The following is an 11,613-nucleotide window of genomic DNA, read 5'->3' on the forward strand; positions in this document are numbered from 1 at the left end:
TAAAAAACAAAAAGTGTCCGCTTCTGGGGTCCATGTAACAATAAAATGAAATGTCATGTTAAAAGCAGAGGGCCCTGCATACAGTAAGCACTCAATAAATGTTAGTCTTTTATTTATTTATTAACTTTTGCCTCCACTGTAACAGTGCAAGCTCTATAGCCGGGATGCTTTGTTTGCCCCTGTATGGTCTGTGCCTGTCACGATACTGACCATGCAGAAGGCACTTCTTGAGTTTTTGTTGGACGGATGGACGAATGGGTCAGTCAATCCCAGAATAAGATTAAGATTACTGGACTGCAGCTGGCTTTGGGGGTCATCTGATTTGAAACCTCAAGGTAGCTAGGCTCCCCTTCCCTCGGCCTACCCCTCCCAGGCCTTTCTAAAATGACAGCTACCCCATCTTTCTTTCCTGTGTCCAGGCTTGATAGGCGCTCCCAAAAGAGAGACCTGGCTGCAGCTCAGGGCTGAGCTGGAAGCTCTGACCGACCTCTGGCTGACCCACTCCCTGAAGGCACTGAACCTCATCCATTCCCGGTAAGTGGGAGCCCTGGTTTTCCTTTCTCCCATTTCCACACTCGGGGGAATAGGACTCTCCCGATTCTCACTGGCACTTTCCAGGCATTTGATAAAGCTGAGCTCACCGTGGACCCCTGTGCCGCGGCTGAGCAAGCAGCTGCCCTGACTTCTGAGGGCCTGGCCTTGTGGTCCCTTGGAGCTCTGATCTACAGTCTCCCTTGTCCTCAGGCCCAACTGTGTCAACGTGCTGGTCACCACCACTCAACTAATCCCCGCCCTGGCCAAAGTCCTGCTGTACGGACTGGGCTCCGTGTTTCCAATCGAGAATATCTACAGTGCAACCAAGACAGGTAAGGAGGGCCCAGCCCTCAGGCGATGCGGGCGGGGTTAGCGTTCCGTCCCAGGCAGGTAAAGTTCAAGGAAGACGGCACTAGTGATGTTCCAGAACCTGTCCAAGGGCATGGCTCAGATCCCCAAAACAACCCTTACCACCCACTAGCTTTAAGCTCTGCTTCTAGGGAAATTGGTTAGGAACAGTTTTCCATAGTTAGGGTAACTGCAAACCTGCTCTAACAAACACCCCAAATAAAAGGCTTCCATCAGCGTCAAAGCTGATTTCTCCCTCCCAGGTCCACCGACCAGAGGGCAGTGATCCAGGTTGGTGGGTGACCTCTCTCTCCTTATACTCACCCAGAACCCAGGTTCTTCCCATTTTATTTTCCACCCTCCCTTACGGCTTTATCCTCACGTATGTGGTCAGATCAGGGTCCTGCCACGTCGACATGCCAGTTTATGCAAAGGTGGAAAAGGGGAAGGTGCAATGCCCGTCCAATATTTTAAAGCCAAGATTCAGAAGGAGTGCAAGTTACTTCTGCTCACTTTAGTCCCATGGCTACAACGAGTTGCAAGGGAGGCTGGGAAATGTAGTCCATAGCTAAGTGACTGTGAGCACAGGTAGTACTCATGGAATTTTATTACTGAGGAAAGCCATTCCCACCACAGCATGGTACATAAGGGGATTTTCATTTAGGTGATACAATCATCAAATTACCTCGAATTTAACCTTGGACCACATAGAGAGAAAAGCGTTTTTAATTCTCTTTTCGGGAGAGAGTCTCCATTTAGTGCTCACCTGCTTTAACACCTCTCCAACACTTGGTAATCTCCCTTACGAACAAAGAGAACAAGCCTTAGGCTCAAAGCTTTTATGCGATAAGAGAATTTAGTAACTAAAAATTAACAGTATCAAGGCAAGTAATACTTGGGGGTTTTTTTTATGAGTGGGGGAACTGGGATTTTTTATTCTTATATCACAAAAAAACTAAATACAATATAAATAATTCAAAAATAAACCTATCGGGGTGGAGGTGGAAGAGGGCATGGAGGGGATAAATGGAGATGGAAAATAAAATAAATAAATAATCTAGTTAAGATGTTTTTAATTAGAAATGTTTACCCTTGTTTTTTTTCTGGAGATAAAAAAACCAATTTGTAGTACTTTAGAAGCATTTTCTTAGAGCAATTTTTGTGTTTACTAAAATTCTAGATGTGAACATCACATAGAAGTGCCTTTAGATTTTGAAATCATAGGAAGTCAGGCCCCAAATGGCTATGAGAGGTTCTGCCGCGGACCCCTGTGTCAGAGGAATCAAATGCCGTCAGAGAAGTGGCAGAGCGACTCCTGTTTTCCACTTGGGGAGCCCGAAGATCAAAGAACTGCAACAGTCCAAGTTGAGATAGGGCAGGAATTTGGTCACCAGCTCCCTGTTCTAACCTAAAAACCATAATACTTTTCAAGTCAGGTTCTGCTCTGACCATCTGCATAACAAACATCCCGACACTGGGTGGCTTACAGCAGCCAGTTTTCATTTCTCACTCCGGGTTGGGGAGTCAGCTGTGGTTCTGCCGGGCTTGACTCCAGGTTCCGGTCTGCTCCTCATCGTGGAGCCTGCGGCCACCAGGGCCGCGCTCTTCCCGTGGCAGAAGTGAAGGAGGCCAAGACAGACCACCACACCCATTTCTCATGGCAGGTCCCTAACACGCCATTGGTCCAAGCAAGCCACATGGCCACACGCTGAGGCCGAGCAGGCCTGATGGAGGTGAGCCTTAGCAGAGAGCCTGGTCTATAGTGAAGTCAGAGAGTGGCAGCCACTCGTTATCAGTGCTGTTTTGTTGTTGTTATGGTTACCAAACTTGCTGACACAATCTTAGGATGAACTAAGATGTGAATCCATCGTGTCTGGACTTATGCTGCTGCCCGGACACTGGGAAGAAGGTGAATAGGGGAGGCCGTCATCACAGGTGGGCCTGGGCACCCTGGGCGAATCGCCTCACTCCTCAAGCCTGGTGACCACATCTGGAAAATGGGTCCGTCACTCCTACCCCAGACAGCTGCATAGGCTCCGGAGCGGCTGCAAACCCTGTACTGCCTCTTCCGCTGCGTCCCCTGGGCAGGCCCCTGAACCTCTCTGCGCCTCTGGTTGTCATCGGTCACATGGGGACGACAGCACTGTGAGCCTCGGTTGCTGGAGGGTGAGATGATGAACACTTGGCCCTCAGGAGGACAGTGCACCCAGCAAAGGCTCAGCCGGCGCCTCACTCGCCGCGCTCAGCCTCACGAGCTTCTCTCCTCCCTCTCCTTCTTCCATGCGCGCAGGGAAGGAGAGCTGCTTCGAGAGGATAATGCAGAGGTTCGGCAGGAAAGCCGTCTACATCGTGATTGGTGACGGGGTCGAAGAGGAGCAGGGAGCGAAAAAGGTACTTCTTCCACCTCGCAGCTGCTTTTGCTCCTCTCCTGGGCCCTTTCGTGGTTTTCCGGGCTCTGTGCGCACCTGCTGCTGCCTGGGCCCCCTCCCGGCTCTTTGCGGGGCGAACCGTTCCCATTTGCACATCGCAGAAGCATCCCGAGCAATTTCCTCCTGCAAATCCCCCTCCGTGCCTTGTTTCTGGGACAACTGCTCCGAGCGGGAGACGCTCTGTCGGGGCAGGCTGGTGGGGGGCTGGTGCACGTGTGTCTTTTATTTAATTCTTACTGATCATATGTTCCAGAAACCCTTCCCAGTTAATAAAGACAGCATTAAGCTAATGAAAAGGAAAGCCCCGCATCTGTGATCTCAGGCCCGAGAGGAGAGGAGAGGGGCAGGGGGCTCTGGTAGCTGCAGCTCTGTTCTTGGAAAAGAAACAGCTGCCCAAGGCCTGGGTCTGGGCCTGTCCACAGCGTCCCAGGGACCTGCACCCCCATCCCAGAGGCCTGGGAAGTGGATTGTTAATGTCACGGAGCTTAACTTGGGGACCTGGTTTCCTCCCTTTCCCCGGCAACCAATTCCAAGGAAATGCAGCCACGTTTAGGGTCTCAGAGGCTGAGCCGCAGAAGGAGAGGGAAGGCCCCGAGGGTGTGGGAGAGGGGCTCCGGAGAGGAGGGCTCAGAACCTGTGCATCCACTGCTCCCTCCACCTGGAAGGCTCCTTCCCCGCCCCCCCCCCGTCCCCCCCCCCTTCATCTTTCAGGTCTCAGCCCAGCAGTCCTTCCTGCGTGAAGAGTTCTCAGACCGGCTCCCCCTCTGCCCTTCCAGCTAGATCAGCTCTGCCTGTGACTCCCTCTTCCGCACCCCCCACGGTCCTTATTCTTTCTTCAGGACATTTTCCTCACTTGTCATGAGAGGATTATCTATGTACTCAGTGGCTTAATGGCAAATCCTCCAGCTACAGTGTAAGCTCCATTAGCTGAGCACCTACTGTGTGCGGGCCACTGTCCTTGGGGATCCCGCAGTGAGCAGAACAGACAGGGCTCTCACCCCTCACTCGACTCACAGGGCTGGGACAGTAAGCACCTAAGTGTAATGTGCTGTCAGGTAGTGAGCAGAGCTTTGGGGGGAAACAAAGCAGAGAATGGGAACAGAGGGGACTCTAGGGGTGGGCAGGTTGCAAGTGTAGTTAGTGGCCAAGGCAGGCCTCCCTGCGAGGTGACATCTGATTAAAGTCGGGAAGAGGAAGAGAAGTGAGCTAAGTGGATATCAGAGGGAGGGCATTCCAAGAGAGGAGCCGAGATGTTCAAAGGCCTGCGGGCTGGAGCCCCTGCAGGGAGCCAGAGTGGCCACAGAGGTGGCCAGGCAAGTGGGGAGTGGGGGAGGGGGAGGGAGGGGAGCCCTTGGGAGGACCTCAGCTTTCACTCTGAGCACTTGCTTTAAGAGGAAGTGCTTTCACTTTTATTTTTATTTATTTTTCTTAAATATGCTTTATTGATTTCAGAGAGGAAGGGAGAGGGAGAGATAGAAAGAAACATCAGTGATGAGAGAGAATCATCAATTGGCTGCCTCCTGCACGCCCCCCACTGGGGATGGAGCCCCGCAACCCAGGCATGCGCCCCCGACTGGAATCGAACCTGGGACCCCTCAGTCCGCAGGCCGACGCTCCATCCATCCACTGAGCCAAACCAGCTAGGGCAGTGCTTTCACTTTTAAAGATGAATTGGTTTAGAGCAGTGGTTCTCAACCTTGGCTGCACATTAGAATCACCTGGGAATCTTCTTAAAATCCTGATTTCTGGTCCTCATCCTCCGGAAATTCTGTTTCTTTGTTATGGGGTGGGGCCACAACATTAGTAACAAAGAAACAGAATTTCCGGAGGATGAGGCCCAGAAATCAGGATTTTAAGAAGATTCCCAGGTGATTCTAATGTGCAGCCAAGGTTGAGAACCACTGGTTTAGAGGGAAAAGTATTAAATTAATGACAGTAACAGGTGATACGCAAGGATATGGCCAAAGTGGTGGCCTGAGTCACGGGAATTGTCCATGAATCACTGGAGTTCCGGAAGCGTGTGCCACGCCCAGGGCGCGGTCTGCGTGGTGAGACTGCCTTCGGCCCACTGCCAGGGCCCGGTGGCGTCGAGAGCCCCTCTCCCTCTCCCAGGGCAGATGGAGCGGGAAGCTCTGCCCTAAGCCGAGACACTGAATGTTGAGCTTTGGGTTGGAGAGCAGCTTCGGCCTGTGGCCCTGAGCACACCCTCTCGTTCTCACCTGGAGAATGTCAGGGCCATCCTTGGACCAGTCACTGCCAAGAGCCCAATTGGATAGGGCGCAGATATTTTTAAATGACCCCTTTCTTATCCTGAAATGAAATACTAGTGATAGTATGACCTATGGCTGCCCAAAACATCAGTATCTAGTGATTCTATTAGAGAAATAACAGGGAAAATTATTTACATTCATGGCCTTAACTACAACTCTTTATTACTGCCACTAGTGTTTTATTTCCTCCTTAAAACCTCCCTGCAACGAGGGGGTTATTCCACTTCATTTTGCAGGAGACAGATTTGAGACTCAGAGGGGTTAATTAATTTACTTAAGGTCACACAGCTGCTACAGGCAAACTGATGTGTGTTTTGCTCCAAGCACCTGGCAGGGAGGAGACAGACTTAGGAGTTTCTAACACAGTCAGCCTACACCCCTGAGCTGACTGGGGCGCACGCCCCCACACCCCGACTCCCCTAAGACCCTCCCCAGTGTCGGAAGCAGCAGCCCTGCCCACTAGTGAGGAACACTGTGTGCCAGCGGCTCTCCTGGCCTGGTCGGTGGGAGTCATTAGCCCCGGGAGTCATTAGACACCTGGGCAGCGTGAAATATGGCGACAGGACAGAGGGCTTTGTTTCGGCTGACAGTGTTGTTAATATCTCCATTTTAGCGGGTCATTTGTCTCCACCTCTCCACACGTGATAAATCCACCTGCGCTCTGGACCCATCAGGCCCGGGAGGGAGGCGACCAGAAGCCACCCTGGCAGAGAAGGGAAGGGTGGGCGGGGCGAGGAGAGCGTGGGGAGCTGGGCGACTGGAAGCCATTAAAGAGATGGCATCTGCCCTGATGGATAGCATTCTGCTTCCCTGGAACAAGAGAACGTGCTCAATGGTTCTGACCAGCTAGCAGCCCACCCTCTGTAAACAAGAGTGAGAGGAAGATGTGTTTGTTGAGGACTTTGCTTGACGAACTCACCTTTCCTCTCCTCCTCCCTGCCTTCCTCCTTCCCTTCCTCCCACGAATATTTCTTGCGCACCTGTTATGTGCCCGGAGCCGTGGGATGCTGCAGCGAACCTGGCATCCAGGCTCCACCCCCCCCTCGGGCTTTGCACTTGTGATCTTCGGCCTTCTCATCCTCTGGGGCCTGCTTAGAAGTCTCCCCTCCACAGAGGCCTCCCCTGGCCCAGCCAGCAAAGGGAGACACCCTCTCCTCAGCTGCTTTCTACCCTCCATTTTGTTTCCTTCAGAGCACTTCCCACGAGATAAAATTATCATGTTTATTTCTCGCCTGTGGACGTATCACCTGTGACTCGCTGTGACCCCCACAGGTGGTTGCTGCCTACCCCGAGGCCCCTTGGGGACACAGTGGTAGACAAAGCCGCTGCCCTCTGGGTAACCTCCCCCCCCAACACCCTTTACTTAATCGGGTGCACAGAACCCCTTTTGCCATGTAAGGTCGCACATGGGGACCGGGACGCGGTCTCTCTGGGTGACGATTACCCTGCCCACCGTAGCCGGGAAGTGCAGTTTCTACCCCGTGGGCCTGAACCTCAGGGCAGCAGGATGCGTACAAGAACGGCGGGCAGCCACTTGCTGCTTAGTCAGTCCTGCAAGGCCTGCAAGGCTAGTGACTGTCCGGAGGAGGCCCGTAGCTGTCAGCTGCAGGCGGCAGGAGGCCCAGGCAGTGATGACGGGAAGCACTAGCTTACCCAATACGATCAGAAGTAGCTGTGCCTGAGGACGTTCCGGGGGCACAAGCCTCCCTTCCCATCATTCTGCTCTACCCTTGGCCTTGTCTTCTCTGGTTTGTGGCTTCGTGGCCTCAAAACGGCTGCCACGGCTCCAGGCATCACATACTAACGTGACAGCATCCAAAGAGGAAGGGAAAGTAAGGAGCAAGGAGTTCAATTCAGGTGCTTCTCTCTAATCATGGAAGCAAACCTTTCCCAGACGCCCCCCAGCCAACTTCCCTGTTGGCTTCAACAGGTCACAAGTCGGAGATACCGGCCAAATCCCTGGCAAACAGGAATAGGGTCGCATTGCTCGCTTAGATGATCACAGCTCCTCGCCTGCATCTGGGCACGGCGCTGCCACATTCAGGGTCTGGAAGCAAGGGATAAGGAAGGATGGCTATTGGGCAGGCAACCACTTCAGCCAATGGGTACATTTTCCAGCGACAACATGCAGCCAGCTTTCTTCTCTGGAGCCAGACATGTCCTCTCTGTGCCTCTCTCGGAGGGTTCCTGATGGGGTTAAACGAGTAATGCATTGCATTACGACTATGATTACAATCACAGTTATTACTAGCTTGCCACCAATTTAACTCTAGTTAAAGTCTCGTCTCTTTCTCCTCCCTCACTTGAAAAAGATGTTTTTGTTTTGAGTGTTTTTGTTTGGGTGACTCAGCAAGATAATAAAGCACCTAGCACAGTGTCTGGCTCAGTAACAGTAGGTTCAAAAGACTATTATTTAAAACATTGTGTGTCAAAACATTGCATATCTTACTTATTGTTGAAACTCTGAAGACCCCCCAAATTCATCCCTTCACATACATATCCTGCTTGTCCTGCATGCCTCCTGACTTGGTCCTGCTTATACAGCATATCCTTGTAGAAATAGACATGCCGTACATACACATAATCATGACAGCAGCTGGTATTTATGGAGCACTTAGTATGTGTGCACTGTGACTAGCCCCGGCGATGGGACACAGCACACAGCTTACGTCTTACAACAGCAGAGTGACTTGCTTCAGGTCACCCAGCAGGTGGCGGTAGAGCGAGCTAAGGACAGGACACTGCTCCTAAGCCTCATGTTGTGGAAGGAGTTCATGAACTTCTTTCCCACAGGAGTGATTTCAACATTAACACACCCCTTCCCAGACCAGCCACCACTTCCGTTCCAGCTGCATACTACCTATACCAGTGATTCTCAACCTTCATCTCGTGGCACGCGTAAACTAAATTCTGCGGCACACCAAAAAAATTTTTTGTTGATTTGACAAAAAAAAAAAAAAAAAAAAGGTATAATTTTGATTCATTCACACCGGACAGCTATTGTTGTGTGGCTGTTGTCATTTTTTTCTTTGGCAATCTAAGGGGAAAGAGGTCAGTGCCCCTGACTAAATAGTCAGTTATTGCATGCTTTACAAATTCTTGCAGCACAGCGGGTGAAAATCAGTGACCTGTACTATTATCTACTCAATGTGTTCCTTCCAATCAACTCACTTCTGTTTAAAATTGGAAAACTGGGTCAGCTTTAGCTCAAGCGGTTACTTCGGTTTCTGCTCATTGCGGACACATAACCCTACCTTAAAATTGGAAAACTGCCCTAGCTGGTTTGGTTCAGTGGGTAGAGCATTGGCCCGAGGACTGAAGGGTCTTGGGTTGGGGATCGAGTGCATGTGGGAGGCAATCAATTGTGTCTCTCACATCGATGTTTCTCTCTCTCTCTGTCTGTCCCCTCCCTTCTACTCTCTCTAAAAATCAGTGGAAAAATATCCTCAGGTGAAGATTAACAACAACAAAATTTAATTACTTAATTAAAAATAAATTAAATTTGAAGAATTGATCCTGCCCTGGCCAGGTAGCTCAGTCGTCCCAATATGCCAAGGTTGCAGGTTCGATCCCTGGTCAGGGCACATACGAGCCTCAACCAGTGAAGGCACAGATAAGTGGAACAACAAATGGCTCCCTCTCCAGCTCTCTCTCTGTCTAAAATAATAAATAAGCCCGGCTGGTGTAGCTCAGTAGCTGAGCATCGACCCATGAACCAAGAGGACCCTGGTTTGATTCCCGGTCAGGGCACAGCCGGGGTTTTGGGCTCAATCCCCAATTCGGGGCATGCTTGAGGCAACCAATGGATGGATTCTCTGTCCCTCTCTCTTCCTCTCCCTGAAATCACTAAAAACACATTTTTTTAAAAAAATAAAATCAATACATAAAAATTAAAAGAAAGAAAACTTGACCCCATGGCAGTAACACAGAGTGACCGAGCATCACTGGCTATAAAGAAAAGGGAAAGAGAAAAACAAAAAAGTGACAAAGAAAACCAACGAACCTCCCCTCCTGCTCACCAGGCCTGCGCCGCACTCTGTTCACGCGGAGATGAGCAGGTGTTGGGGAGGGAGGGGCTGGCACCCGCGGAGATGTTCTCCAAGGAGCAGGACTGAGAACATTTTAGACCAGTAGCTTTCTTGCTGTGTGGTTAGTGCCACGCGGTCCCAGCGGAGGGGAGAGGATCGGGCAGCGCAGGACGAACTGATCAGAACAGGCCCAGCGGGGACCAAACCGGGGTGGCCTGACTGGTGGGTACCGGTTTGCAGACAGCCTTCCGTGCCTCCCAGTTTGGAAAATGCCCACGGGCTCTGCTGCCTCGGTTGCCGTCGCACAGGGCTCTAACCCTGGGTGCGGCGCCCAGGGGGCCGCGGGGCGCGGAGCAGGGCCTCACGGGGGGCTGGTGTCCTGTGTTCTGTGTTCCAGCACAACATGCCTTTCTGGCGGATATCCTGCCACGCCGACCTGGAGGCGCTGAGGCACGCCCTGGAGCTGGAGTATTTATAGCAGAACCCGCGCAGCACCCCTGCCCTCCCAGGCGCCCCCCACCAGGCCCTCGCCTCCCGCCAGACGCTGGACACTGGGCCGGGCCCCTGCAGCCGAGAGGAGGAGCCGGGACCATCTCTGAAGCTGTTCTTCCCGTCCAGACGCGGGTCCGGAGCCGCAGGGCACCCAGCCGTGGCTTTGGGACGTTTAACTTTGGGGAGAAGGGCTGCCTGGGAGTCCAGACTTTCCTGGAGGCTCGCAGAGCAAAAGCGAGGCGTTGCTGATCTGGGGGAGGGCTGGGGACGAGGCGCACCTGGGGACAGGCTCGGGTTTTCTTCTTCTTAATTTATGGACTAATCTCATCCCCCGCTGTTACGTTCTCACTCCTGCGTCGTTGGTTTCCTTAGTCGTCGTCTGGTTTTGTGTTTTGGACGGCGTGTGGAGCGCCGGGTTCTGAGGCAAGCACTCCGCTCCAAGGGTGCTCTGGGGGACAGTCATCTGTGAGCAGTCGGTGAGGGCGGCGATTCGGGGCTGTGGGGAGACTTGCTTATTTTTGTTTAAGGACCTGACCTGACGTCGTGTGGACAGTGCACGTGCCTTATGCTGCCATCTTGTTTTCTAGGGAGAGGGGACCCTGGGGAGGAGGCGGTACTTTGTGATGGAGAAAAGGCATTAAATAAAACCACGTTTACATTTTGAACGGGGTAGGGTGTCATTACTTCACGACCACTCCTGAGGCTTCTGAATCGGTTGGGCTTTCCAGAACTTGTTCACTTACAAAGGAGTAAAATCCAACTCACACTTGCTTAAGCCAAAAAAGAAAAGTCTTTGCCCTAACCGGTTTGGCTCAGTGGATAGAGCGTCGGCCTGTGGACTGAGGGGTCCCGGGTTTGATTCCGGTCAAGGGCATGTACCTTGGTTGCGGGCACATCCCCAGTAGGAGGTGTTCAGGAGGCAGCTGATCGATGTTTCTCTCTCATCGATGTTTCTAACTCTCTATCCCTCTCCCTTCCTCTCTGTAAAAATCAATAAAGTATATTTTTAAAAAAAAGAAAAGAAAAGTCAAGTCTTCGGAAACTTGAGGCGATAGCTTCTCCAGGCGTAGCTGGATCCAGGCGACCAAGTTATTTCCCCCTGTGTGGCCTCACTTCCCCGGCAGGCTCTTCCCCGAGTGGCAAAGAGGCTCTGAGAATCTTCCAGCAAAACCACACGGGCAGAAAGAGTCACGGGCTCCATGGAGCTGGGTTGGGGTTTGATCCCTTGTGAGCATAAAGCTGGGGAGAGCTGGTCCCCCAGAGGAGAAGTCAGTGGCTGTTACTACAGGAACTGGAGGAATGAGGGTTGGGCTGAAAAATACAACTTCCAGTCCAATGGTCAGGTTTGATTTTCAGGAGTGAGCCAAGGACCCCTTGGATGGGACGGGAGTTCTGAGGACATCTTGAGTACGTTTGCTGCTCAGAGAGTCCCAAGCAGGGCCCGGACCCACCTGGTTAGATGCTAGTAAAGGCTCCTCCCTCTCTCCATGTTGGTGAAATCCAGGTTTACCA

At 52.0% G+C, this 11,613-nt stretch overlaps 1 protein-coding gene across 2 annotated transcripts in view; it reads left to right on the forward strand.

Moving 5' to 3' along the window:
* The window catches only part of EYA2 (EYA transcriptional coactivator and phosphatase 2), a 211,001-nt gene extending 200,079 nt beyond the window's left edge, over window positions 1-10,922 (forward strand). For both annotated transcript variants that reach the window (XM_036323734.1, XM_036323735.1), the window contains 4 exons: window positions 420-534; window positions 745-866; window positions 3,173-3,273; window positions 10,007-10,922. In XM_036323734.1, coding sequence (XP_036179627.1) covers window positions 420-534; window positions 745-866; window positions 3,173-3,273; window positions 10,007-10,087 — 419 coding nt within the window. In that variant the 3' untranslated portion in view covers window positions 10,088-10,922. The remainder of the gene's footprint in view (window positions 1-419; window positions 535-744; window positions 867-3,172; window positions 3,274-10,006) is intronic.
* The last annotated feature ends 691 nt before the right edge of the window (window positions 10,923-11,613 follow it).

This window comes from Myotis myotis, unplaced genomic scaffold (assembly GCF_014108235.1).
Source record: "Myotis myotis isolate mMyoMyo1 unplaced genomic scaffold, mMyoMyo1.p scaffold_m19_p_9, whole genome shotgun sequence".
NCBI classification, from domain to species: Eukaryota; Metazoa; Chordata; class Mammalia; order Chiroptera; family Vespertilionidae; genus Myotis; species Myotis myotis.